This window comes from Atractosteus spatula, chromosome 2 (genome assembly GCF_055471065.1).
Source record: "Atractosteus spatula isolate fAtrSpa1 chromosome 2, fAtrSpa1.hap1, whole genome shotgun sequence".
NCBI lineage: Eukaryota > Metazoa > Chordata > Actinopteri > Semionotiformes > Lepisosteidae > Atractosteus > Atractosteus spatula.
Window position 1 is genome coordinate 24578516 of NC_142707.1, and position 27372 is coordinate 24605887.

Genomic DNA, 27372 nt, shown 5'->3' on the forward strand with positions numbered 1-27372 from the left:
CTAGTAGGTTCCGAGCTGGCTTTCTTTGGTCCTGAAACACAAAAACAAAATGAGTTAGTATCCATTAAAAACAAAATGATAAATAAGAACACATGGCAAATATCAAAATATGATTGAAATGATGTGGGAGGTGAGGTGCAAAATAGCTGAGCCTGACTGAGAGCTCAGAAGCAGGACTCAGGCAGTGGTGAGGTAGAGAACACCACAACAAAAAGGTGGCCAAAAAGAAAAAGAAAACAAAGACACACAATGTAAACACAACACTCTGAGTGTCAAAGCAGAGTGGCTAGGAAATAGCTGAAAAAACAAAGCAAGTTAAAAAAATATAGAATAATAACAATAAAATAATAAACCAGTCACCCGCTGTGAAAGTCTGCTTGGGTATATTCTAACAGTACTGAGGGGTGTGCTGTCCCACATGTGCATGCGGCACAAACCACCAGAGCTCGCTCGGGCACGACAGTGATTACTTGTAAGCAAAGCACTGTATCTTCATCCATCCATTTTCTAAGTGCTTTATCCAATTCAGGGAACACTGGGGAACTGGAACCTACTCAAGATGGGATGCCAGTCCATTGCAGGGCACACACAGACCCAAACATATTCACACTCATACCAAGGTCAATTTTCTCAGAAGCCAATTAACCTTTTAGTATATTTTTGGACTATGGAGGGAAGCCAGAGCATCTGGAGAAAGCTCACATGAACACGAGGAGAACAAGCAAACTCTTTGCAGATAGCATCCAAGGAAGTGAACAAAGGGCCCTACACTCCAAGGCAGCAATGCCAACCACCACTCCACCATGCCACCCATCTTCATACAACTCAATTGTTATATAGAATCATCTGTTATGGTATGCAAATTTTACAAACAATTTTAAAGAGCATATTCTGTAATTCATACAGTCTTGTTATATTCTGTTTGTTATAGATACAGATAATTATACAGATAATTATATAGATACAAAAAATTACTCCTTGAATATGAAGCATTTAATTCTGTGTAACACTCATACTGTTATCTTGTGTTATACATACGGATGTTTGCTTTATACAAACAGAATTATATAAGATGTAGTGTGACATAATATGTTTGGCTGTGGTTTGAAAATGGTTTCTGAAACAGGATTGCTTTAACAAGTCCACTCTTTTCAGCCAGAGGGGGAAAAATAAAGCAAATGGCAGTCAGAATGAGGCTGGTGTTCAGTATGTAGTGTAGAAAAAGATTTTATACCATTTTTCATTAATTCAGTTTCAGTCTCTTGTTTGTTTTAATATAACACTCCATACTTGAACACTGGAACAAATAACTCTATAAAAAAAACTGTCCAAAAGACCCACTGAAAAAAAAACAGGCACACTAAAATACTTATCTTCAGTTTTCTATTTTCAGATTTGGTTAAATAATTATTTGTCACACCCTCTTAAGTTGCATCCATCTCTATTCACGTTGCCACTTTGAGATTTGAATGGAAATGGAAATGGTTTTGGAAATGGAAAATCCATTTTTTGTAGATTGAAAGATTTATTTTCTCCAGCTGCTTTAAATCAGTTCAGCACTATGCACACATATTGTGACCAATGATGCAGAAAGAGTCTTCCATGTTTCTTCACATATGGTTTCATATAGTTTCTTTTTGTTCTTTGTATGGTTAAATACAATGAAAATAGGGTGAATTTTAACTTGAAATATACAGTATCTTAGTACCATATAAGGCCAGAGAATAACATACCTCTTTGGGTTCTCTATGTCTTCTATTGTTTCAGGCAAAGGCGCACCTCTTGTTTCAGGCAGCAAAAAAACCAAGGCACCAGCAACAAATGCGAGCACACCTGTAGTTAACACACAGAATTATAGAGTTAAAATATATTTTTAAAAACAGTTGCCAACATTTAAGACTTCTGCCCAAAATTGTTCGTGGAATTTATAAGAAAACACCTAGTGTCTATATTTTTTATATAAACATAAACTATATATTTAAAATACAAGTAATAATAAGATTAAAGCAAGGTGTTACTGACTTAACTGCCTTTGATGTGACGCTTCTTACCAAAAATGATCAGTGGTAGCTCCAACCAAATAACTGCTAATCTGTAGAGCAGGAATGGTACCCCAATCCCACCAATATCACACAGTGTGGAGCACACAGAGACCCCCAGGTTCCTGTAGGAGCAAAAAACATTCTGAAAGAGGATTTTCAAATCTGACGTAGTATTTAAAGCTTTAAAAATATCAAACATATTTGACTCTTCTTCAAATCTGGGCATAGAAAGCCAGAGTTAATTGTGTTTTATATGTTTCTTTAAATCATTACCTGCATTAGAGCCATGAAAAGAGTTTAAATGGGTGTGTGAAAGTTTGAATAATTAATGAAGATCAGTTTATGTCCGTACAATATTCAAATCAGATTTTCATAAGCTTCTGGCTACATTGCTGCTGGAAATCTCTAAGTATAAATGCATTTTGGGTGAAGACATGAGTGCTGTCATGAATCATACACATGATTGACCAAAAAACAAATCTCTCACCAATCTCTGGCATCTTCTTCACCAATGAGAAAAAGTATGTCTTCCCTAGGTCCAGAATATAGTTGGCTTGTATTTAACTTGTCCGAAAAATAATTTATTTTTATTCAACTAGACATTAATTATCTTTGAGATTTTATAGCTTTGCAGACATCCATTGTTTGATTGGCATAAGAGGTCTTAATGTCAGATTTCGTTTTGCCTCTTTTATTCTAAATTATATAATTTGGTGATTCAAATGCGGTGTTGCTTCTCTGATATACAGTATTTACCTACAGAGATCTGTACAGAAGTTCTTGCAACTCATTCTGAACTAAAGGAGGTGTTTCATGACAGGACATTCCTGGATTTGACTGCATACTGAATTTTAGCCATCTCTCTGTCCCCAGTTAGTTCTCTTTCTAATGTCACTAAGAATGTTTCATTTCAGATTGATTTTAATATTTTATATACATGTATCATTATTATTAAAAAAAGATCTCAGATTTTGTGTTAGCTACTGTACATCTCATGTATTTGACTTCTGTATGACAAGCTATATGCTAAGTATCAGGCTAGTGGACCGCCCTCAACAATCATCCACACCAGGTACTTTCCCCTGCAACAGAGCTTGCTGCATCACCCGCAAGTACAGTACATATCTAACACCACACTCATTCAAGGCCCCTCAGGACAATTTCTGATCACCCAGGTGACCTCTTGTACCTCCTGCAACCTCATTTACTGTACCCCTTGTAGGAAATGCCCAGCTATCTACATTGGGGAAACCGGAAGGAGACTAGGAGATCTCTTCAGAGAACATGTTATGATTGTGAAGAATGAAGATTTCTCCAAGCCCATAGGTTTCTCATTTCACCTCAGACGGCCATGATCACACTGATCTCTCCGTCTGTGTTCTCAAAAAAGGGGTTCTTAACTCTCATAGCAGAAAGACATCAGAAACAAAAATTAACCTGAAACTTTGGTTCACGTCTTCCCCCTTCTCTCAAAGACAGACTTGTTTTCGTGTAATCGTCTCTATTCACATGCAGGTTTTCGACTTCACACCTCTCTTCACTTCGCACCACCTGAGAGCTTTTGTTCTCCTATGCTATTTAATCTTTGCTGTCTGCCCTGTCTTTCTCACACCCGAAGTAGGCTCCACAGCTGAAACATTGTGTTTTCTTTCTTCTCTTTTCAGCATGGAATAAACCTATTACTTGTTTCTTTATGGGGTTTATTTAACTCCTTGTAAATGATATCATCTGAGGCTTACCCCCAAACACTTGTGTCTACTGTCTATGGGGCATTATAAGCATATTTTTAAAATGTTTGGGAGTGTCTGGATATGGTAAATGCTCAAATCTAGTACTTTTCAATAATGACTCCAATCTTGGCCTGTCACGGCAGCATTAACAGATCTTGTTGAATATTCTGACTATAATTCAAAGATGCTTGTAACACATTTAAGGAGCCTCCTTATGGCCTTCAGAGGAATCATTGGACCATGTCTGTTCTTGAAGTGATTTATATGAAGCTCTCTAGTGCTAGGATCCATGGAACAGTGGATGGGAAGTAAACAGATGAAGTACTGCTGATGTAGTCTGCTTCTTATTACAAGGTACTCATTTGTTCTTATTTGTTCTGTTTTTGAAAAATGAACAAAACATCAATTCACACAAAAAAATGAAATCTTGTAAAATATAATAAAACTTAAAGTAAATAGGACACCAATGAAATACATTTACCTGACATATGTAGGGTATAATTCTGTATTAACAAAGACCACCATCTCAAAGGCCATAGTAATACCCAACCTGCCTACACAGGCAACTGCTGTTTTAAGCCAAAAAACACCTTTGAAAGAAAGACAGATGCAAAATTAGTAATTTAGCAGTACTGTACTACAATGCATTAGCACTTCTCATTAACATAAAGTTAAAATTCTTCTGCCATTAAATGTTTCATTGTGCTGTTACTTTTTCAATAAAAAATAGCTTATTTAAAACATTCATTTTTAAATTTTATCTTATCTTATCATTTTAAGAGCAAATATTGTTTTAAATTCAAATGTAAACTAAAGTTGATTACAAATTTGGCAAATACAGTACTACCAAATACTTACAGTATGTGCATTAGAACTTCCTTAAAATGCTTGTGAAATTTACTTGTATGATAAGCGGGCTCACACATTACAGTACATATAGAAACTCAAATATACAGTACATATGATGGAACGTTTATCTGTTAATGATAACAACTTCAGCCAGAATTTCTGAAGTTTAGAGACTTGTCTAACTGTGTGGACTTTGGTTCAAGGGAGGACCTCAGAAAACCTATTTCTCATGCTTACGGAAAAAACATAACATGTTAAATGTCATTGAAGGCTAATTGGCCCCTTTATGATATTAGATTTAAAGTTTTTTTTTTAATTTACTTACTTTCTGGTATAAAAGCAGTTATTAAACAAGATGCCCCAGAAATAATGTTAGACAGTGCAAATGGAACCCGCCGTCCCATACGTTCAATGCTAAAAATGATTAGCAGTGCAGCAGGGAATTCAACTATTCCTGAGATTAGGAAGTCTATGTAAACATTTCCCCCAAGGATTCCTAGACGCATGATGAGACCTTGGTAGACCACAGAACTTGTGAACCTGAAACATTAAAATAATAAACAGTTAGCTCTATTTTGAGGTGCACACAATACACAAGGGCTGCTTTTAACTTTTACAACTTACAAAAAGCTGATTGAAAAACTATGCATTCCTAATTGGATGTATCTTTATATATCAAAATATATCACTTTCATGACCATACTGCATCTTTCTGAATATTATATGCATTTCCAAAAGAAACACAATGTTTGAGAAAGATTAACCAAAATTAATACACAACCATTAATAAAAGCATGACTATTTGAAAACTTATATTTTTCTGACTATATAATTTTATTACAAAGTCTACTCAGAATTTCAAGTGTGAAAAAATGAACCTACTGCAGATACCTAGGCCATAGCCAGCAAGAAAACAGCAATACTCTAATTGTGCATCCGACATAAAAACATGGATGACTCAAATTTTCCTTAATGTAATCTGTGACAAGATTGAAGTCATGCTTATCGGCACCCACCATCAACTTTGTAAAGTCAACACTGTAACTATCTGTGGATGGCACTGTACTTGAACTTCAGTCTAAATTGAAAAGCTTGGGGATATTAAATTAATATGATTAAATTTGCTTATAATATATAATATGATATCGATCACCATAATTAATCACTTACACTGCAAATCAGTATCTTTGTTAGTAACAACTAAGTAAACCTGCATCTGCATCCTATGAACTTACTCCGTGAAAAAAAGTATAACATGACTCACCAGTTAAACATTAGAATGAAGGTGTGCTTCCTCATTTTAGGAGTCCTAACCAAGTCAAATACAGAGGCTGTCAAAACTTCTTCATTATCATCTGTGAGATTCTGTGAAAAAGACATGTTTATCTAAGCACCTACTAAATCCTAAATAAAATAAATAATAAATAAAATCTTGTTTATTAAGTACTAAATTCAAAAACAGAGTGATTAATCTCCAGGACACATGACATTATAATCTTACAAGAAATACAAAAAAATATTGCTAAATGGTGTCTTCTTTATTATGAAGGGGTATGGTGAAGACATCACAATGGAGTTTTTTTTCTGTATGATCAAGAAAAAAAATATTCCTAAATTCATATTTTGTCAGGTACCTCCACATTTTTTGAGAGTGTTCTCTTGTTCTCTTTAGCAATTTCTTGTGTGATTGCCATTGCCTTTCTTGTGTTTTTCTGCGAAAGAAGCCACCTTGGTGACTCAGGTATGAACCTATAGGAAGAATTTCAATAGTCAAAACATAATAAAATGTTGCAGTGTTCTCAATTTCTTTGTTTCAGATCAGGGAAATAATTTTTACATGTTTATATATTTCTCAGTCATTGGAAATTACTATAAATGGAAATATAATGTGGTGTATACTTTCTAGCACGTAAACTGTCACCTTTTGATGGAAAATTCAAATATAATTGCTGTCTTGCTTAAAGAGGCCATTAGGTTTCTGGTCAAAATGGTGCTGTGCAGTATTGTTATAAATACTGTATATTATATTATAATATATTATAATAGAAAACAAAATGGATACAATTGAAAATGTTTCTTCTTTAATCAGGCATATGAATTAAGTATGAAAAACAACACATTTGCTCCACAGTATCTTGTGTACAAAAATGATGCAGCTGGATAATCAGCTAAGTGTTTTTCAAAAATAGCCCGTGGAACTTTGAAGATAACCCTTTCAATATTTACAGTTTATGTTTCTGATATCAGCAAGCCACACCCTGCACTTTTGTACACAACATGTTTGTCTAGTTTTCTGGAATTTCTTTCACAGCCTCTACAATGTTTGCTAATCTTCCTAGGTCATTTTGTGATCTAGTCTAGTTTGTTAACTATACTATATCATTGCTATAAACAGAAAGAGTGGTGATCCTAATACAGATAATTGTGGTTCTCCATGTATTATATCACCCCTTATGTGTAGCCTTTGTTCCCCATCCATTAGTCAAGCTTGGCATCTGCATTATGTGCCTTTTTATGTTTCTTTCTCTAGCTAATCATTAGTAATGAACAAGGCTTGCAGTATCAGGATAATTAAGCTGGAGCCGTGGTGCCAATGTTGACTTACTATACCCTGGTCTTTACTAAGTTATTTCAAAACAAATTCTCTCAAACGAACTGTTAGGATATTTAAAAATCTACAGTATTTTTAAAGGACATCATACCAGTAATAGGCTAAAAAGCAAATGTATGGTGCAGTGATAGCCACTTGTAGCCATCTCCAGTCAGTGATAAGGTACGCAATGAGTGGCAGTATGAGAATTCCAACACTGAATAACATCTGGTAAAGTACTCCCACGATCCTTCTGTGCTCCACTCCCACTAGTTCTGTAACTAAAAGGTAAAAAAGAAGAGCTTCAGTCAGTTCCTCCTTACAAAATAGCACATTTTAGTTCAAGTAATTTTCTCTGAAATGGAGTTTTTAATGAAAGTTCGGGAGGAATGAAAGCAGCCGAGCTCATTTGACACAGCTGCTGCAATTCTCACTAATCCTGATGTAAGCAACCGGTCTCCATATATACCAAACATCACCCTCTCCTCTTCCTCGTTCGTTTTCTGCATGGTTCGCTTTCGCCTAGCTCGAATCCGTGCTCCCTTCTCATGGATCTGCAAATTCGCTGCTCCGATGAAGACCTTTTCTGCAGCACAGGAGACTCTCCTACCCCTCTCATTCAGTCTTCCCCCCCAGCTCCCCTCACCTCCGTCTCATTGCCTCCTTCACCCGCCGTGCCACATCAGTGCCGCTCATCTCCCAGCCAGTCCTCACAAGATCCAACTCCTCGTCGAAGACTGCATTCCGCCATTGTAGTCCCTCTCTCATCATAAACCCAGCCTTCCCGTCCCTCCACGGCAAAGCCTCCAAATAACCCCGGCTTCTCTCGAGGATGTCCCAGCCGCCGCGCTTCATGCACATCGGCTCCCCCTTCTCCTGGATCATCTCTCGCTATTTCCAACTGGACCGTAGCAAGCCTCCAGAGGATAGTTCGAAAACATGGCGTCCGTTTTAAAAGAAACGCTTCCAAAAAAGCTCTGTTTTCCCTGTACTTAACCGCAGTCTACACAAAGGAAACATCAGCCACACAGCTTCCCCCGGCGCCCTCCGATGACATCACCCGCGCCGCCGCCACTCATCCCAACGTGAGGACCCCGAGGCCATCCGCGCCTCTGCCTGTCGCATCTTCTGTCTTGTCTTGTCCTGATATATCCATGTCTTCCCCAACCAATCCATTCCTCTGCTGAACAACTGCACCTAGCCTCTTCCATCCAGCCTCCTTCCCTAAACTCCTTGCTGCCGAGTCTAAGGCCCCAGGCTCACGCCCCTCCCCAACCCCCTTCTCTTCTTAATCTAATTTTTGCACTTTCCTCAGTCTCTACCTCCGGCATCCAACACGGCTCAAGTTCCGCCGGCTTGGTGCTTCGGCCCCGGTTTCTTTTCTTTCGGCCCCTGCTGCTGTCTCCACGGCCCAAAGGCCATCCAATAAATGACCCCCAGCTCAGCCAGCAGGCGGCTCTTACCCTCCCCCACCCCCTGGCGTCCAAGACGACTCGGCAGCCTCCTCAGTCCTTCACGCAGCCTTCGCCCCTGCTTCAATTCCTCCTCAACAGTGTTCGGCTTCCATATCCCAAGCCAATGAGCTTCAGGCCCCAGATCTGTCTAACCCCTCCTACCACAATCTGCTTTCCGCTCTTCTTCCCTCCTCATCTTCTCCCATCCCCGGTGTCCAACACGACATCAGTCATCCCATGCCTTCGGCCCTGGATTCCAATCTCCTCTTTACTAAGGACTTTTCTCTCCGAACAGCCATTCCTCTCCCAGCTCCTCCTAACACACTAAAGTTTAGTCCTCCTCCCATCCCCTTTTCACTCCGGCAGCAAATTCTAGGAGGTGCGGACGTCAATCTAGCTCACCTTCTCTCTTCCTCCACTTACAACTCCGATTCCAGAACAGTCGACTGCGGCTCGATTTCCGTTACTCTCAAATCTTCTGACCCTCACTCTGCTTCAGTCCTTCGAATTTCCGACTTCTGCTTGGCTTTCAGCATTTTTCGCGACATCATGTGCTCCGCCTTTCCTGAACGTCGCCAGGAACTCGACGATTACATGCACATCATCCTTGATCTATCTGTCCATTTCGAGGGCTCCCTGTTCTACGATTACCACAAGCAGTTCTCGGCCAAGGCCGCTGCCTGCCTACTCCAATGGAACCAGCACACCTACTGGGGAGCTCTCGACATTGAGCTTTACTGCCACACTTTCGCCGGCATCAGAGCTCTTTCCTGCGACTTCTGTTCCTCCTGGACACATTCATCAAATCTTTGCCCAAATACAGTCCGCAAGCTCAACCCCGACTCTGCCCGTCTCCCCCTCAGCATCAATTCTCCAGCCAGGTCTTCTTCAAACCTTCCCGGTCCAGAGACGTTTGCGGTCGCCCCATCGTGATGATCAGAGGTCAACAAATTTGCAACAACTTCAATTCCTCGACATGCACCTCTTCCCTTTGTCGCTTCCTTCACATTTGCAGCTTCTGCGGCGAAGCTCACGCTCGCTCTGCCTGCCCCCGCCGGCCTTTCCATGCTCGCTCCACCTTCAGCGTTCCCAAATGACTACTGGCTTTTCTGTCTACCCCAATCAATATCCCCGCTCTTGCTTCCGAACTGCTCCGTCACCCCAACCCCTCTTCCACCCACATCTTACTCGACGACCTTTCCTTCGGATTCTCACCAGGCCTGTGCACACTTCCTTCTTCCCCCCTCTTTTGCAAAAATTTGCAATCTGCCACCGCCGATCCCCAGTCCGTTGATTTCTGTTTAGCATCTGAAGTCGAGAACAGTTTCATGAATGGCCCACTTGACTCTCCCCCATTCCCTGCATACCGCATCAATCCCATCGGTATAGCGGTCCGTAAGTATTCCGGTAAAAAATGCCTTATAATCGACTTGTCAGCCCCCCAAAACTCCCGCGTGCCAAGTCTCAATAGCCTTATTCCCAGTTCAGACTTCTCCCTCCACTATGCCACAATCGACCGTGCCATTTCCCTCATCAAAATCGCAGGTCCGGGCGCCTGGTTCGCTAAGGCCGACATCTCCAGTGCCTTTAAAGTTATGCCTCTCGACCCAGACTTCTGGCACCTCTTTGGAGTTCATTGGCGGAACAAGTTCTTCTTCGCAGTCCGCCTTACTTTCGGATGTAGGAGTAGCCCAAAAATTTTCGATACCTTAGCCGAAGCTCTCTGCTGGATCCTCTTGAATAACTATAGGCTTTCTTTTTCTCGTCCACCTTCTCGACAATTTCCTTTCCATAGATTTTCCTCACGCCCCACCTGCAAGAGCCTCTTCCACACTTATTTCCGTTTTCGGGAAACTAGGGGTACCTCTCGCCACAGACAAAACCACCGGTCCCTCTCATATAATCCAATTCCTCGGGATCACCCTCAATTACATCAATTTCTCTGCCTCCCTGCCTCGCGACAAGATCGACAAGATCCAGACGTATATCTCTACCTATTCTTCCGCCAAATCTTGCACAAAGAGGGAACTCCTCTCTCTGCTCGGCCACCTCAATTACGCCATGCGTATCATTCCTCAATGTCCGTGTCCTCTCCTTACCACCACGTAAGCCTTTCAGCCAACTGCAAATCCGAGCTCAGGCTTTGGCAGCTTTTCTTGGCCAACTGGAATGGCATATCTCTCTTCTACGATGACCTCCTCTCCAACGCCGAGAAGATCCAGCTTTTCACAGACGCAGCCCCCTCAGTCGGTTTCGGAGGCTATTACAAAGGCCAATGGTTTGCAGCCCCTTGGCCTCCTGAATTCTCTTCAATCCCTCTCGCCGACCAGTCATCGGCCTTGTTCGAAATATTTCCAATTGTCGTTGCAGCTTCTCTTTGGGGCCACAATTGGAAACAAAAATCCGTCCTTATCCATTCGGACAACTATGCAGTAGTCCATATAATCAACAAAGGAAGGTCTTCATCCCGATCTATCATGAAATTTCTCCGCCGCCTTAAATGGATTACTCTCACACATCAATTCATCCTCGTAGCTGCTCATATTCCAGGTCACCTTAATGAGATAGCTGACTCACTCTCTCGCTTTCAATTTCAGAAATTCAGGAACTTGGCACCAGATGCAAGACCGAACCCATGCACAGTACCTCCCTATTCGGAACTCACGTTCCTCTGAATCATCCTTTCCATCACTACTTTCAGCTGGCCCAGCAAACTATCCTCTTAGGGATTGCCCCTCAAACTCTCAACTCTTACTGGAGTGCCTGGAAGGGCTTCCAATCCTTCCACCTCTCCGCGAACATAAAATTCCCTTTTTTCGATATTCTCACCGTATCATCCTTCGTTTGCTATTGTAGAAACTCACTCAAGGTACGAGCATCCACCACCAAAGTATACCTGTGCGGCATCCACTTCTTCCATAAACTCCTTTTTGGCACGACCTGTCCCTCCCTTATCCACCCTCAAATTAGTCTCCTGCTTAAAAGCTTTCAGCGGCTTGAAAAACCACTTCCGAACCAACGCGCACCACTTACCTCGGACATCCTCGAATCCTGCATCTACGTTCTCAGGTCGGGTTACCACTCACCCTGGGTCGACCGCACTCTTGAATCTTTATTCTTGTTAGCCTTCTTCGGCTTTCTAAGATGCTCTGAAATTACCACTGCTTCCACATCCTTCGATCCTTCTTCTCAACCCTGCTTATCCGACATCTCCATCCTATCTTCTGATACACTGACCTTCTATCTCAAGAAAAGCAAAACCGACCAACTCGGGTCCAGCACTCTCATCTATTATTTCAAACTCTGTTCATACATAAGCCCATACGAGCCTCTATCCCATTACGCACATCTTCGCACCTCTGCCGGAGCTTTGCCTACTAACCCTCTGTTCGTAAACGAGAAGGGCCGTATCGTGACCCGCAACTGGTTCCTATCTCACCTCTACGGCATCCTTCTAACCGCTGGATACCCCCCTGAACAATTCTCCGGGCACTCCTTCAGATCAGGGGCCACGTCCTCTGCCGCTCGCCAAGGCATACCCGAGTATCTTATCAAGCAACTTGGCCGTTGGTCCTCCGAGGCTTATCATGCATACATCAAAACTAACCCCGGTACCCTCAAGCAGGCACTTTCTCTCTTCGGCTGAATTAGTTTAATAATCATTTGGTTTTGTTTTTGTTTTTCTGCACTGGTGACTGGGGGTCCCGCTTGGTTCTTTTGGGGGTCCTATCCTCCCCGTCCAACGGCCGGGAGGTTGGCCCTCAGCCAAGCGGGTTACGCCAAATCTCCACATCTCAATAAATGATTCTAATTTCTCCCAAGCTTCCGGCTGCCGTCATTCCTCATGAAATGGAGTTTTTAATGAAAGTTCGGGAGGAATGAAAGCAACCGAGCTCATTCGACACAGCTGCTGCAATTCTCACTAATCCTGACGTAAGCAACCGGTCTCCATATATACCAAAAGTCACCCTCTCCTCTTCCTCATTCGTTTTCTGCATCCCTCCTCCACCCCCTCTCCACCTTTGCAGCTACCCCATTGGTCGCAGGGGGGTCCTATCCTCCCCGTCCAACGGCCGGGAGGTTGGCCCTCAGCCAAGCGGGTTACGCCAAATCTCCACATCTCAATAAATGATTCTAATTTCTCCCAAGCTTCTGGCTGCCGTCATTCCTCGTGAACTCTGAACAAAATGATTACAGAAACAACCATTAAAACCTAAATCATGTTTTGTCCACAATCTGTGTTTTTACTCATTGCTCATTTTACACATGCACATGTTATTTGACTATTCACTATTGGGTAGAAGACATATTCTTAAAGCCAAATAATCTGGATGTGCTGCATTTAGAAGAGCCTATGTACATCACCGGTTAAGTTTTTCAGGTGAATACACATCAGTTCCAATGTTTGGCAAAAGAAAGATATAAATGTTGTCAGAGCTTTTAAAATTTATCATTCCAGTTTTTTAGACATTCCTAGAACTCATTGTCTCACATATACCAGATAACACCTCTGCTATTACAGCTGCACAATTGTGACACCTTGACAAATATTTAATAATTTGGAGGCCAGGTTTTACTAGTATTGTCTCCAGGATCACAATTTCTCAGCCCAATGTTTTCCCACTTCACACACAATGTCATAGACAGGTTCAAATGCAATGGGAAGCTGTCCATCGTAAGTGATGTAAGAGTCACTGGAAGTGCTGTCTCAGATGATGATCACTTCTGCTTGGACAGTAGCAATGGTTGTGTTAGGGAATGGAGACAACAAAAGAATTAATAGCTTGAGCAAGGAGTTTTCCAAGTCGCTCAAAACATGAAAGTCCTACCCTGGGCATAGATAGAGCTAGTCTGGTCACTAGCTGACAGTGATCAGACTATCTGAATCTGACCGGGATCCCCTGGAACAATTCTTTGATACTGCTGTGGGCAAGGTTGACATTATTTGGCTAGGGGGTTCTTGGTAATTTGCAACACAGCAACTACTTACTACAGCCTATTTGAAGCTTTTAAGGCATGCAGTGTTGTTGTGGAGGGATGTGCCTGCCTCCATTCAACACTTAACCTCTTGTTTAAGACCACATAGCTTGTTATGTGTCAAAAGATGTAGTTCGATAGTTCAAGTTTTGTGAGTTAGAGGAGTATGCCATCACTATCTCATTCTACCCTGTGTGAAGAAGCAGGATTCATACAAGTACCTACTGTAAAAGCCAAAATGTGGAAAAACACTGTGTGCTCATATAAGAAGAATACAGAATTTCCCTAATACCGTTTAATCCGCACCCAGAAATTTGGACTGTGAAAATTGGACAAAGAACTTTACAAAGTACAAGTTGTCTAAATAGAAATGGTTGGCATGTGAAAACATTCTCATGATTTTGAATAAATAAAGGAAAAAGGAGAGGAATTTAAAAGACAAAATGCAAACAATGTCTGGGTAAACACCATGCTTTCTCCTTCTAAAATTCTTGCTTCCCTTTTCAAGCAAGAGCTCTTGCTTCATCCCTCTCCATCTTCTTATGAACCAGCTGTTCACTCCAAACTGCCTTCAATCCTGACAATTCCCATGCTGTTCAGCACACAGGATCACCTTCTTGAAATCAAAAGTGTACTGTAATCTATTCTTCAGTTTGGATAAATAAAAATGAATATAAACGTTTTTTATCACTTGCAACAAAAAGCTGGGGCCAAGATGATTACAGTATGTACAAATAGTTCAAAGATGTTCAACACTCTAGTGGTAAATATGTCAACAACCAGGTCAATTTTCAATTTTTTTTACTTTTAGAATATAAGCCACAGGCCAATTGTACCACCCTCAAATTTAAAAAAAGTGCAGCTTATATTCGGGTGAATATGGTAAACTTGTAATTTTGAAACAGACGTGATGTGGACAACCTTCCATTATATAAAAAGAACACATGGCAGTAATACTATAACAAAGCACCACTGATGCAGACGCTCAGATTGTGTGTCAAAACTCATTGCCACAATATACTGTGCAAAGTATCTTCACTGGCCAAAGAAAATCAATAGGTGGCACTTGGGTATGGTAGATGTTAGTGAAAACATCAGCTTCCTTTACTATATAAAGAACACACAAAATTGCTGTAGCTAGCAGCTGTAGCTAGCTGGCGAGTCCAGAGCATGATCCAGGCAAAATACAGTCCAGATCTGCAGTTGTAGCAAGCAGAGTCCAAAACCTGATGACACAGAGCAAAGGCACAAAAGGGGAAATCCAAAAGGCACGGATAAGATAAGGAGGCAAGGTTTGTAGCCCAGGAAACACAGTTCAAAAGTACAAATTGGAAATCCAGGGGACAAGGTCAAAACAAGGTTTTGAATCCAAGCAAAGCACAACACAACACAGGGAATGAACAAAAAAGGATGCTCAAAGGGCTCAGAATCCAAACTCACTGACAAAGCCCCAGCCTCTGTAAAGTCCCAGTTTTTATTCTAAGGAGCACCTGGAATGGGTGAGGTCGTAAACTGACTCCAGGTGCTCCAAGTCTCCAGGATATTCATGTTCTGCAGCAGCTGGCGAAGGAAGTTAGTGACCCCACCGGCTGTTGCACCATAGCTAGCTCACCCCACAGAGCAGCAACTTGGGTGAGAATGACACATTTCCCCTCAGTTTCCTTTGGAATTGATTTGATTCCATTGTACTGATCTTGTCAAAGCAACTGACAAACTTGAATATTTGAATGAGGTCTGTTCAAGAGTAAAATTATTCAGAATTTTAATCTATCAGAGTAAAAAATTCCTTTAAGGCCAGGAAAGCATCTGATTATTCTTTTTAGCAACAATAAACTCTTTGTATCATGGCAACCAAAATTGTACACAATAGGCTGAATAAGATTTGTGTTTGTAAAAAAAGTAAACATTGCAGTTCCTCAAATGAGTTTAATTTCTTTGGGATTAAGTGTATATACAGCAGTCAGTTTTGTGTACTCTAGAGGTCTTATCTATAAATCTTATAAGGAAACAGTTCTTCTTATTTTTCCTTGTGATGGTAACATAAATTAAACTCTTACATCTGTACTATAAGTTTCAAATGTGCAAGACTGACTGGAATAAGTTTATTTGAAGTCTTTATCATAAGAAAATATATACACTATAAACTTTTGCACAACCATTTTCGATTTTGTTTTCTAATTACATATATTCGATAATTAAACTACATGTACATTTTCAAATTTATTTTAAATTAATAATATTTGTGTTTTCTTTCCAAAACATGCCCTCTTGCTAGATTTGTATGCGTAAAATAAGGGAGATAATAAGTAATATTATTAAAAATGAACACATTAATGTAGAAAAAGCACAAAATACAAGCAGTATTCTTAGAATAAAAGTAAAAAATACAAGCAGTATTCTTACTGAGAACGTAGCCAACTACCCAGCCTCCCTTGATGCCAAATCCATAGATTGCTCGGAATACAAGAAGGGCAATGTAATTTGGAGACACCGCCACAAGAATTCCAGTTATTGCATTTAAAAGATTAGACATCAGAAAACTAATCTTTCGTCCAAACCTGCAAAAAAAAGGTGTTATTTTAACATTTAAAATTTCTTGGAGCTTTATGCTTCAAATGCTTTCTGTTAATTATGTATATGTGAATATAATGTAGTACCTGATATTGCCTGGATGTCTGGCAAAGTGCACATTAATATTACAATTTAAAACAATTTTCCCCACAAAGGAAGTGGGTGCATTCAATTGCATGAGACCTCACTAGTATGAGAAGAACAACCGTGGGTAAACATTTTGAATCCAGGTCAACTAATAACTGCTGAAAATTCAAAAAAAGGCTTCTTTGAAACTGCTGTGAGAAAGTGCTGTGAGGCAACATTGCTAGCTTCCGCACGACCACGCCTTTCCATAATTGAAGCATATTTACCTGTTCAGTTTTGTAAATGGGTATATTGTGTGACAGAGGGTAGAGTGTTTTGTATATAGCATTGCTGCCTCATAACTGCAGGGACCTTCAGGCTCAGTAGCTCTGTCTGTCCATGTGGGTTGGTCTGTTCTCACCTTGTCTAAATGGGTTTCTTGCTCCATGCCAATTAGAGTAATTGGCTACACTTTTTGGATAGAATGATCATGTGTTGCACATTCAAAATTAAAATAAATAAATCCACCAAGAGAACTAATTTCATCTCATAGCAAAATAAAAAAACCTGCTAACGGAATATGTGAGTACAGAGGCAATAAATGGTCTTACTGTTGTCCACTCAGTATTGACTGTACAGTTGCACCTTGTCTTTCAACTTTTGCTACCATGGTGACCAAAAATAACAGCCTGTCAGTTCTGTTCTGTACATTGCAAATCCACAGAGCAATGTATACAGTGCAGTCTTGAAGTCTACATTGCAGTAGTGAATCCTATAAACAAGGTACGCCAGGTCACAATATTGGGGAAAAATATTAGCTTCTTATGACTTCCCTCTGGATGTAAGATGTTTTAAGGCAATAATTATTTTCAGTGACTCCCGTGGAGTTTGAATGCATAAATAAAATGGCAAGCAGACACTATATACTGTATTAGATTGCCATACCTAAATATTAAAGAACACTAGACAGGACAGTGGCTCATTCTCTCTAAAGTAATGAGACAGCACATTGTGTTTGTCTCATGACTCCTAAAAACTAGTGAGGTCATTTACAGTAACATTAGCCATCTTTCCCATATCACAGCACATTGTGTAATAAGTTTGGTCTACCCCTACTTCACTAGATGCATAGCTGTTGATGCACGTATCTAGTTCAGCACTGAAAGCAACAGCGCATATGGATAATGTGTAAATTTAGACAGCCTCAAGAGTTTCACAAACAGTGGTACATGTAGAAAAGCATAATCTCCTGTTGGTTAAATTGTCTCATATCTTCATGTGCCTAAGAACAGCTAATGGATCTGATGTCTGCAGTTGTAATTTCTGTTGGAGACAGATTAGGTTGTTTTTTTCACACTGTTAGACAAGAGAATCTCAAGGCATTTGAACTTTGTGTGCTTATTAACATTGATCCCAACAAATAAAGTATGCAAATTTTACCTGTCTGCCAGGTAGCCTATGGCAATACTGCCCACTAGGAACCCCGCATTTACAGTTGACTGAAAGAGATCCACCATCCAGGCATCTGAACAGAGCAGATTAAACTAAAACCAGAAATAATAGGTGGTCATAGAGAAAGAGCAGTAATTTATAAAGTACTATTGTTATTTTTCCTTTCCTCGAAGTAACAATTACACTTAGTATTTTTGCATTGTAAAAAGCCTTTACAGTATATTGGTACAGCAACTGCAACCAGTGTTTGTTTAATTAACAATGAAATTTACCTTATCTCCAGAGTTCTACTGGTGATATGAAAACATTTAATTCAGTGTGAACTCAGTTCTGATTCAACTGCCTTTATTTCACAAATTATTAAGAGAACTGAAAATGTATTTTTTAAATAAAGTTTGTATTTTATAAAGCAGTTATAGAGCAGTATAGAGCAGACCTGTTGCTACCATCATGATTATTGCATTATTAGTGTTCTGGTTTTCGTCCATCTCCCAAAAACACAGTCTAGGCTAATGTTTCTCTCTAAATTGTCCCTGTATTTGTGTGCCCTACAAATGAACTGGTACTGGTTGTAGTTCTGCCTTGAGCCCCTTCCTTAGACTATTATGTGGCCATGACCTTATCAAGAATAAGTTACTTTCTGATTATATATATGATGCTTTTCTTCCCTTTTTTGCTCATTGTTATTGGCATACTGTATGTATTCAATCTTACTAGTTGTTTTCCACAAATGTCAATACGATTCAACTTAAATCTTTGAATGGGCCACTGAAAACATTCTCTTTCTTTATTCACATTTCAGTGTGTTATGTGTTGCTCCAGTGTGTGTGATCCGAAACATATGTTTTGGATCATTGTCTCCATATATGACCATGTTTTTCGTATGTGTGGGTCAGCTGTTTATGTAAAAAGTATTAATTGGTACCCCAAGGCATCAAGAAAAGCAATAAAATATGACAACTGACCAAGGTATGTTGCAATGTATTGAAGTAACAAAGACACAAAAAGAAAGCAAATTCTGCTTTTCATTGAAATACAGAAAAAGATTTTCATTGCTAGCTAGCTCAGAGCTAGGAAATGCACCTACAGATGCAGCCATTCAAAATGGGTGGGGTATTTCGCGGCATACCCCGGTGGGCATGTCGCGGTATCACGCGGTATCACGCGGTTAATCGACGTCATTTGACGTCATGCCGGAAAGTATCCAGCGTCACCTTGTAAAACCGCCAGGGGGAGCTTAACCTCTCATGTACAGCATTTGAGCTTTTAATTTTGAACTGTGTATTACAGCATGTTAATCATCAGTCATTAAAATGTTGGTATATTTTATGAAAGCAAGATTGCTCAGTTGGACAAAAGTACACAACCTACCTTTATCAGAAATATTTATGCATCAAAGCCTTTACCGAAGATATTACTAATAGTATTAATAATGAATGACTTTAGACAAGCTGTATACTCAAAGTATAATTTCTTTAGCACATTTGTACAAGCACTTGGAATCTGTCCAAGCCATACTTTGTCAGGCATTTTGTTTTACTTCAACGGGCATAAAAACTCCCTTGCTTTTAACAGGGCGTTTCATAATTTCTAACTACAAAAATTATTTAAAATGCGACACTTCTCATTCAACTAGAGCTCAAAATATCACAAGGATCCTCAAGAGCACAGCAAAGACTGTATTAAAAGATACGTGTATGAGATACATGAGAATCCAGGCTTTTTTATCAATGCTTTCTTTTCTGTATACCAGATTTTATGGAACCACTTCAGAAGGGTGTCAGCCAGTCAGATTCCAGGAATCGGTACTTTAAAGGAAAAATACACTCCAGTATTCCATTTCTCCCTAAACATTTCAAGCATCGAAGTATTTAACTAGCATGTGAAATAGCGTGTGAAAAAGTGGTAGTTTTAAGCTTTTCTGCTAATATAATATGGAATCGCATATCTGAAGAACTTAATAACGATATGATTATATTCGTGTACTGCGACAGGGCTGTGTAGGGCTGTTTCGCCTCTCTTTTCATGCGACTTCCCTTGTAGCCTACTGGTCTACGTGCCTGATTACCAACTCACGGGTTGTGTGTTCAAATCCAGCTGGTGCTGGACTTTTCTTTTAACAAACATTTCTTCGAAAAAATAGAATAGCGATATTATGGACAATCAATTGACTTTTATATTTCAAAATATCACAACATGATCGATTCTAAGTCATTTTTGATAACAATGAATAGTCACCTTCTTCCCTTCTGACAACGGTCCCTGCTTCTGCTTCCTGCTTCTATTGTGTGTGTGTGTGTAATAGAGTAAATTTTTATAGAGAAATGGAGGCTGGACAGTATGCGATACAATATAAACATTTATATTGATTTAAATCGTGTTTTGATTTAAATCGCAAACGCGTGTTTAATTATATGTGTTTTTTTAATCATAATCAGGCTAATGCAACATAAATTGATACAGTATCTCTGTCTTCTAGGTATCTTAATAATCTTTCAGCATAGCTTTCTACCCGTTTAGATTTATATTTCTTGGGATTTTGGGATCAAACGTGGAAGGATTAGATTGTAATCGTTTTTATTTTTCAAATACGTTTTAGAAAAGTGTAATCTATACCTGCCCAGACTGTACGCCTTCCTAAACCCCGCTTTTCACTAGTGTCCTGCTCTTCCCCACGCACCCCAGCCGGGCGCTCTTCGGCCTGTGCCCGGGACGAATGTATATTTTGATATTTACACCCGGCGCAGCACCGAGGGAGCGTCTGCATTTATAACTTAGTTTTTAAAATTAGTCAAGCAATATGAAGCATCTCCTTTTACTTTTAAGTCCCTTAAATACATTGAGCACAGCTTTCTCACCACTTAAGATTACTTTTTGATACTATCCTTACACAAAGCAGAAACTTTCCGATGACATACGGTACAAGTGGAAAGATTACAGATTTTAATCGTCTTTAATTTTGTTACGTTATACGTTTTAGGAACGTTTCATCTAAACAAACACCACAAAACTATTCTTGATTGTATTTCTGAATGTTATGTTACACCTACAGTAGTTCACTGCTTTAAATACATCGAATTAAGAATGTTAGGTGTAGCACTTTAGATCTTTTTTTCTGAACCAGGGAAAATCTGATCATGTTTCTCTATAACAATAATAAAAAACTTTATTTTACATATCACCTTTAAAAGTGGCATCTCAAAGCAATACAGTAGATCGGAAAACAGTTAAAAGGGACCAAAGTAAATACCAGACAAACGCAAACGCGTTTTTAATAAAATGCTTTTATTCATTCAGCAGAGAGTGAGAGGGACATCCAGCAGAGAGAGACACACACACCGGTTTCCATTGACAAAAAGTAATTGTTTTTTTAACATTTTTTTTACATGTTTTGTTTGTGGACAGACTGTCCACAAACGTGAGACTGTCTTTCTCAGACTTACATTCCCGAATGTCCCCCGCCCTGGTCAACAATCCTAGGAAGGCTAGGTGCCTTTTGCCAAAGTCGGGAGACATTAGAGGCTTGCCACACCCGGACTGTTAAACCAACGCATTAGCACGTCAAAGCCCATTGAGGACCCGGGCGCAATAATTGTTTTTCCCTTGATTTACTGATCTGCATTAATTATGGAAATCGAGTTCCTGCTCTGTGCAGACGACCTGGTCCCGCTGTCGCCCACAGAACAGAGGCTGCGCCAGAACCTGGCACTGCTGGAGCAGCACTGTCAGACCTGGGCGCCGACAGTCAATCTGGACAAGACCAGAGTTATGGTTTTCCAGAAAAAAAGCCAGACCTCAGGGAAACAGGTACAAATTCACACTTAACAACATATTAACACCTAACAACGGGAGCAGGGACGAATTAGGCCAGTACCCACTATTGTTAAACATACAGAAAAGGATATTAAAGTATTGAATATTAGTATTGGCTTTAGTATTAGCCATACAGAACATTAAAGTGCCCCTTTTCCATTCAGCGGGTGCCTGAGCCGCTGTGTCCTATCTTTTGACAGTCGCCGTTGTGAATGTCTGTAGAGTGTATCTTATTTTTAGTACTATATTTTTGTATTATATTCCCTATTAATCAAACTCTAAGAGTATGTATCGGCTTGTCCCCTCCTCCCGCCCCTCTCTGTGTACAGTAGAGCCTCCTGTCCAGCCAGCACATGTCCACAGACATTCACAACAGCGACATATCATAAAACGTTTGCACATATAGTTAAATTATTAGTTGTTTTTCAGGAAGTTAAAAAAAACACTTGAACTACTTATCCAGTCTCTCGAAATAAAAAAAACTAATAATAATGTAACATGCCACTGTTTGTTCATGAACAAAGTTATACTGAGATTTCCTTAGATACGCGATTAAAAAAAAAAATTAAAAAAATTTGAATCCCCGGCGGAACACATTCCATAAGAATCAGCGCTTTTCCAGTATATATCGCCTTTAAAGGTGGCTTCTCAAAACGCTTTACAGGATAAAAACAACAAGAACAGCAACAACAACAATATTGTATTTCATTGCACTTTGAAAACCAAGTAATAACTTAACTATATGTGCAAATGTTTCATATGTTGCTGTTGTGAATGCCTGTGGAGTGTATCTTATTTGCCTTGCGTCCTGGTTATCTCACGCGCCCTCCCCCCCTCTCTCCCTCAATTCAATTCAATTCAAGGTGTTTTATTAGCATGACAGATGGGTTCAATCAGTGTTGGGTATTTACTTTGCTTTGAGATTCCACTTTTAAAGGTGATATATAAATTTTTGACTAAAATAAATTGATATCTTTGTCTTCTAAGCTCTCTGTGTACAGTAGAGCCTCCTGTCCAGCCAGCACATGTCCACAGACATTCACAACAGCGACATATCATAAAACGTTTGCACATATAGTGTGCAAAAATGCACTTTATTTACTAAAAATAAGATACACTCTACAGACATTCACAACGGCGACTGTCAGAAGATAGGACACAGCGGCTCAGGCACCCGCTGAATGGAAAAGGGGCACTTTAATGTTCTGTATGGCTAATACTAAAGCCAATACTAATATTCAATACTTTAATATCCTTTTCTGTATGTTTAACAATAGTGGGTACTGGCCTAATTCATCCCTGCTCCCGTTGTTAGGTGTTAATGTGTTGTTAAGTGTGAATTTGTACCTGTTTCCCTGAGGTCTGGCTTTTTTTCTGGAAAACCATAACTCTGGTCTTGTCCAGATTGACTGTCGGCGCCCAGGTCTGACAGTGCTGCTCCAGCAGTGCCAGGTTCTGGCGCAGCCTCTGTTCTGTGGGCGACAGCGGGACCAGGTCGTCTGCACAGAGCAGGAACTCGATTTCCATAATTAATGCAGATCAGTAAATCAAGGGACAAAACAATTATTGCGCCCGGGTCCTCAATGGGCTTTGACGTGCTAATGCGTTGGTTTAACAGTCCGGGTGTGGCAAGCCTCTAATGTCTCCCGACTTTGGCAAAAGGCACCTAGCCTTCCTAGGATTGTTGACAGGGGGGGGGACATTATGTAAAATAAAGTTTTTTATTATTGTTATAGAGAAACATGATCAGATTTTCCCTGGTTCAGAAAAAAAGATCTAAAGTGCTACACCTAACATTCTTAATTCGATGTATTTAAAGCAGTGAACTACTGTAGGTGTAACATAACATTCAGAAATACAATCAAGAATAGTTTTGTGGTGTTTGTTTAGATGAAACGTTCCTAAAACGTATAACGTAACAAAATTAAAGACGATTAAAATCTGTAATCTTTCCACTTGTACCGTATGTCATCGGAAAGTTTCTGCTTTGTGTAAGGATAGTATCAAAAAGTAATCTTAAGTGGTGAGAAAGCTGTGCTCAATGTATTTAAGGGACTTAAAAGTAAAAGGAGATGCTTCATATTGCTTGACTAATTTTAAAAACTAAGTTATAAATGCAGACGCTCCCTCGGTGCCGCGCCGGGTGTAAATATCAAAATATACATTCGTCCCGGGCACAGGCCGAAGAGCGCCCGGCTGGGGTGCGTGGGGAAGAGCAGGACACTAGTGAAAAGCGGGGTTTAGGAAGGCGTACAGTCTGGGCAGGTATAGATTACACTTTTCTAAAACGTATTTGAAAAATAAAAACGATTACAATCTAATCCTTCCACGTTTGATCCCAAAATCCCAAGAAATATAAATCTAAACGGGTAGAAAGCTATGCTGAAAGATTATTAAGATACCTAGAAGACAGAGATACTGTATCAATTTATGTTGCATTAGCCTGATTATGATTAAAAAAACACATATAATTAAACACGCGTTTGCGATTTAAATCAAAACACGATTTAAATCAATATAAATGTTTATATTGTATCGCATACTGTCCAGCCTCCATTTCTCTATAAAAATTTACTCTATTACACACACAATAGAAGCAGGAAGCAGAAGCAGGGACCGTTGTCAGAAGGGAAGAAGGTGACTATTCATTGTTATCAAAAATGACTTAGAATCGATCATGTTGTGATATTTTGAAATATAAAAGTCAATTGATTGTCCATAATATCGCTATTCTATTTTTTCGAAGAAATGTTTGTTAAAAGAAAAGTCCAGCACCAGCTGGATTTGAACACACAACCCGTGAGTTGGTAATCGGGCACGTAGACCAGTAGGCTACAAGGGAAGTCGCATGAAGAGAGAGGCGAAACAGCCCTACACAGCCCTGTCGCAGTACACGAATATAATCATATCGTTATTAAATTCTTTAGATACGCGATTCCATATTATATTCCCTTTTAATCAAATTCTAAAAGTATGCTTGTTGACTCCGGTATCTCTTTAGTTAAAGACTTCGATGCTTAAAATGTTTAGGGAGAAATGGAATACTGGTGTGTATTTTTTCTTTAAAGTACCAAGACCAGCCATATACTGTATGTTTATGTTCCAAAATTAATATCGTTTATGGCCTTCACACGCGTTACAGTATGCTCCTATTCTTTTTATGCTCAGCTACTAAGATTTCCCTTCAGTGGTAAAATTCTATATCTACAACGGGCACAGCAAAGACATTTACTGTAAGTCTTTCTACGACAGACCAACGGACCACGAGTGCCCCTGTCGCTCAACCAATCACGTACTGCGGTGCCGCGCGTCATCTTGCGTCACAATGCGCGACGCCACCTGCGGCACGTGTCTGTAACGCGCACTTTGAATGGCTGCATCTGTACTTACTCTTATCTGTACTGATTTCAGATCTGCAGTATTTTTTGTATCATGGTGATCTGATGATCCTCTAGTTTAGCTTTTATTATTGTTTTCATAATCTTACATGTAATAGATGCAAGATAATTAGCTGGTTCAGGTTTGCCACTCTTTTTATGACTGGGTGCTACATTAGCAAAGTTCCTGTCAGTGGATATTATCTCTGTCTTGAGCAAATGTTGAAGAGTTTTGTTGTCAGCCCATAAACAACATTTTAATTATGATTGTCAGAATACTGCAAAGTCCTGGGTATTTATCGTAAGTGCTTCTACATAACACTGTAACACTTCTTCTTTGGTAGTATAATTCAATTCAGAACTAGAGGGCTTTATGAAACATTACATCTAAACTTGTATAGTGGTTTAGAAAAATCTCCATCTATTCTTCTCTGCCACCTTGATAGATCTGAACAATAGCATGCACAAGTAAAATTAATTTTAGAAAAAATTATTTTTCTATAATGTGGTGACCAAAATTGTACAAAATATTCTAAATGAGGCCTCATTAGCATGTTATACAATTTTAGCAAAAAATCCCTTGATTTCAAATCCATGTTTTTAACTATACGTATATTCAAGCTTTTTCTAGTACATTGTCTAAAAGTTATAAATGATTAGTCAAAATAAGCACCTATTTTTATGTGTTTTTCTCACTGTGTAGTTTGTTTTCCTGGATGTAAAACTAGCACACATCTACGTGAAACACTGTCTCAAAATGGTTTTAATCTGGGACAATACTATATCATGTGTACTAGTGATTCTATATCCATACCCCATCATCAACACTAATTAGTGTATTTATTATGTACTTGTTAATCTGTATGAATCAACAAAATATCATTTCAACTCCACATCTGTCCTGGTCTGCAAATTATAAATCTTGAAATGTTGAGTACGCAGTGTTAGTTTTTTTAACTGGAATTTTTAATAGCCAAATTTTATCAAACTGGTATGCTTCACTATTTGGTATGAACTGCTATTCCATAGGTGCAAGGTATCACATTTAAGCAACATAATGAACTCCTTACCTCAGTAACAAACGATGATCTGCCTTCATAGTCAAACTCCCAGCCATCTTTGCAAGTTGTCAGTAGTACATTACTCTCAGATGTGAAATTCAGCTGGGGGTTTTCACAGTTCAGATCAGTTATGTTCCAGTCTATGTCATACCTTTCACACTGCTTGTAGCTCAGGCCAGCTGACGTATTATCTTGAGGAATGGTGTACATCCTGATGTCTTGGAGAGTCCATCCACATTTCTCCCTCACTTCTGGAACACTCGGGTTACGACACCAGTGCTCTGGAGTGAATCCCTGGAACACAATTCCCGCATAGGCCCCAGCCCATGGTATGGAGACCAGGCATAACAAAGCAAAGATGCGCTTCTGAGCCCTACCAAAGTTCCCAGCCTCCTCCAGGATGTCTTCAAAAGTTGTCATTTCTGCTAACACTTGGTGCCTTCTTCTGTGATCTGGAGCTTGCCATTCATTTTTACCACCATAGATGAGATCAAAGTTCCAACGAAAAGGTTAACCTTAGTTCCTTTAATTTTTTTATAAGTAAACCACTCGTGGATATAGACATTTTTTGTTTTAACATTACATGCATCTGAAGTCACTTAATTATAGACTTAAATGAGCCTGGCATAAATTTGAAAAAACATGATTATTTTCACACTTCAGAAACTCCACAGTTAGTTTAATAAAAGTGAAGTTTTGAGGTTTCCCAGCAGCAAGACAACTAGACATAATAATTTCAAGCTTTAAGTGGCCTTTTGTACAAATTTCACAGCTGAGCAAAGTAAAGCAATATGTTCCATTGTATTTTAAATTTACAAGTCTGAATTTTTTGAAAGAAGCTGGTGTATCAGCGTTGCTGCTGAATTTGGCTTTTTTCAAGAAATGACTATTTGAGATCCTCAGATCAATCTAGGAATGTAACACACTAGATGATGGTCCAAGAGTCCTTTATCATTAGCAAGTTTATCATTAGCATTATCTAGTGGTAGTTTATACACAGGGGCCTGCAGGTCAAAAAGACTAAATGTTCCAGCCATGCGAGTCTTAACAGCTTCTTCTAGCAATAAAGCAGCAAAGGAAGCAATGCGGATACTGTAGAATAGGAATTAAAGATGGACTACGGGGTGGCATTCTGCAATAAATGCTGCAGACATACTATAACGTTTTCGTAGAAACATCAGAAATATGCAATACATCAAGAAAAGTTTAGAAAATGAGAGTATTAGCAGATTTAAATTAATTTAACTGCCGTATGAGACTGGTTCTATGAGGGGTTTGGACAAATTTAGAGAGGATGGCAAATGCATTTTTGTTATTGGTATTATCAGGAATACTCATTGTCAGGATATTAGCAGAAACTACTTCAGACTTCTTAGACTTAATCTGTACT

General features: G+C 39.5%; 1 protein-coding gene across 1 annotated transcript; it reads right to left on the bottom strand.

Moving 5' to 3' along the window:
* LOC148839493 (solute carrier family 22 member 2-like) lies at window positions 1-26402 on the bottom strand. Its single transcript, XM_088935944.1, has 11 exons — window positions 25992-26402; window positions 17720-17823; window positions 16046-16200; window positions 7324-7492; window positions 6256-6370; window positions 5886-5986; window positions 4947-5161; window positions 4254-4362; window positions 2052-2164; window positions 1734-1833; window positions 1-31 (listed from the first exon to the last, which is right to left on the bottom strand). Exons 1-11 carry the CDS (start codon window positions 26400-26402, stop codon window positions 1-3), a joined length of 1623 nt encoding a protein of 540 aa, XP_088792070.1.
* Between the last annotated feature and the right edge of the window lie 970 nt (window positions 26403-27372).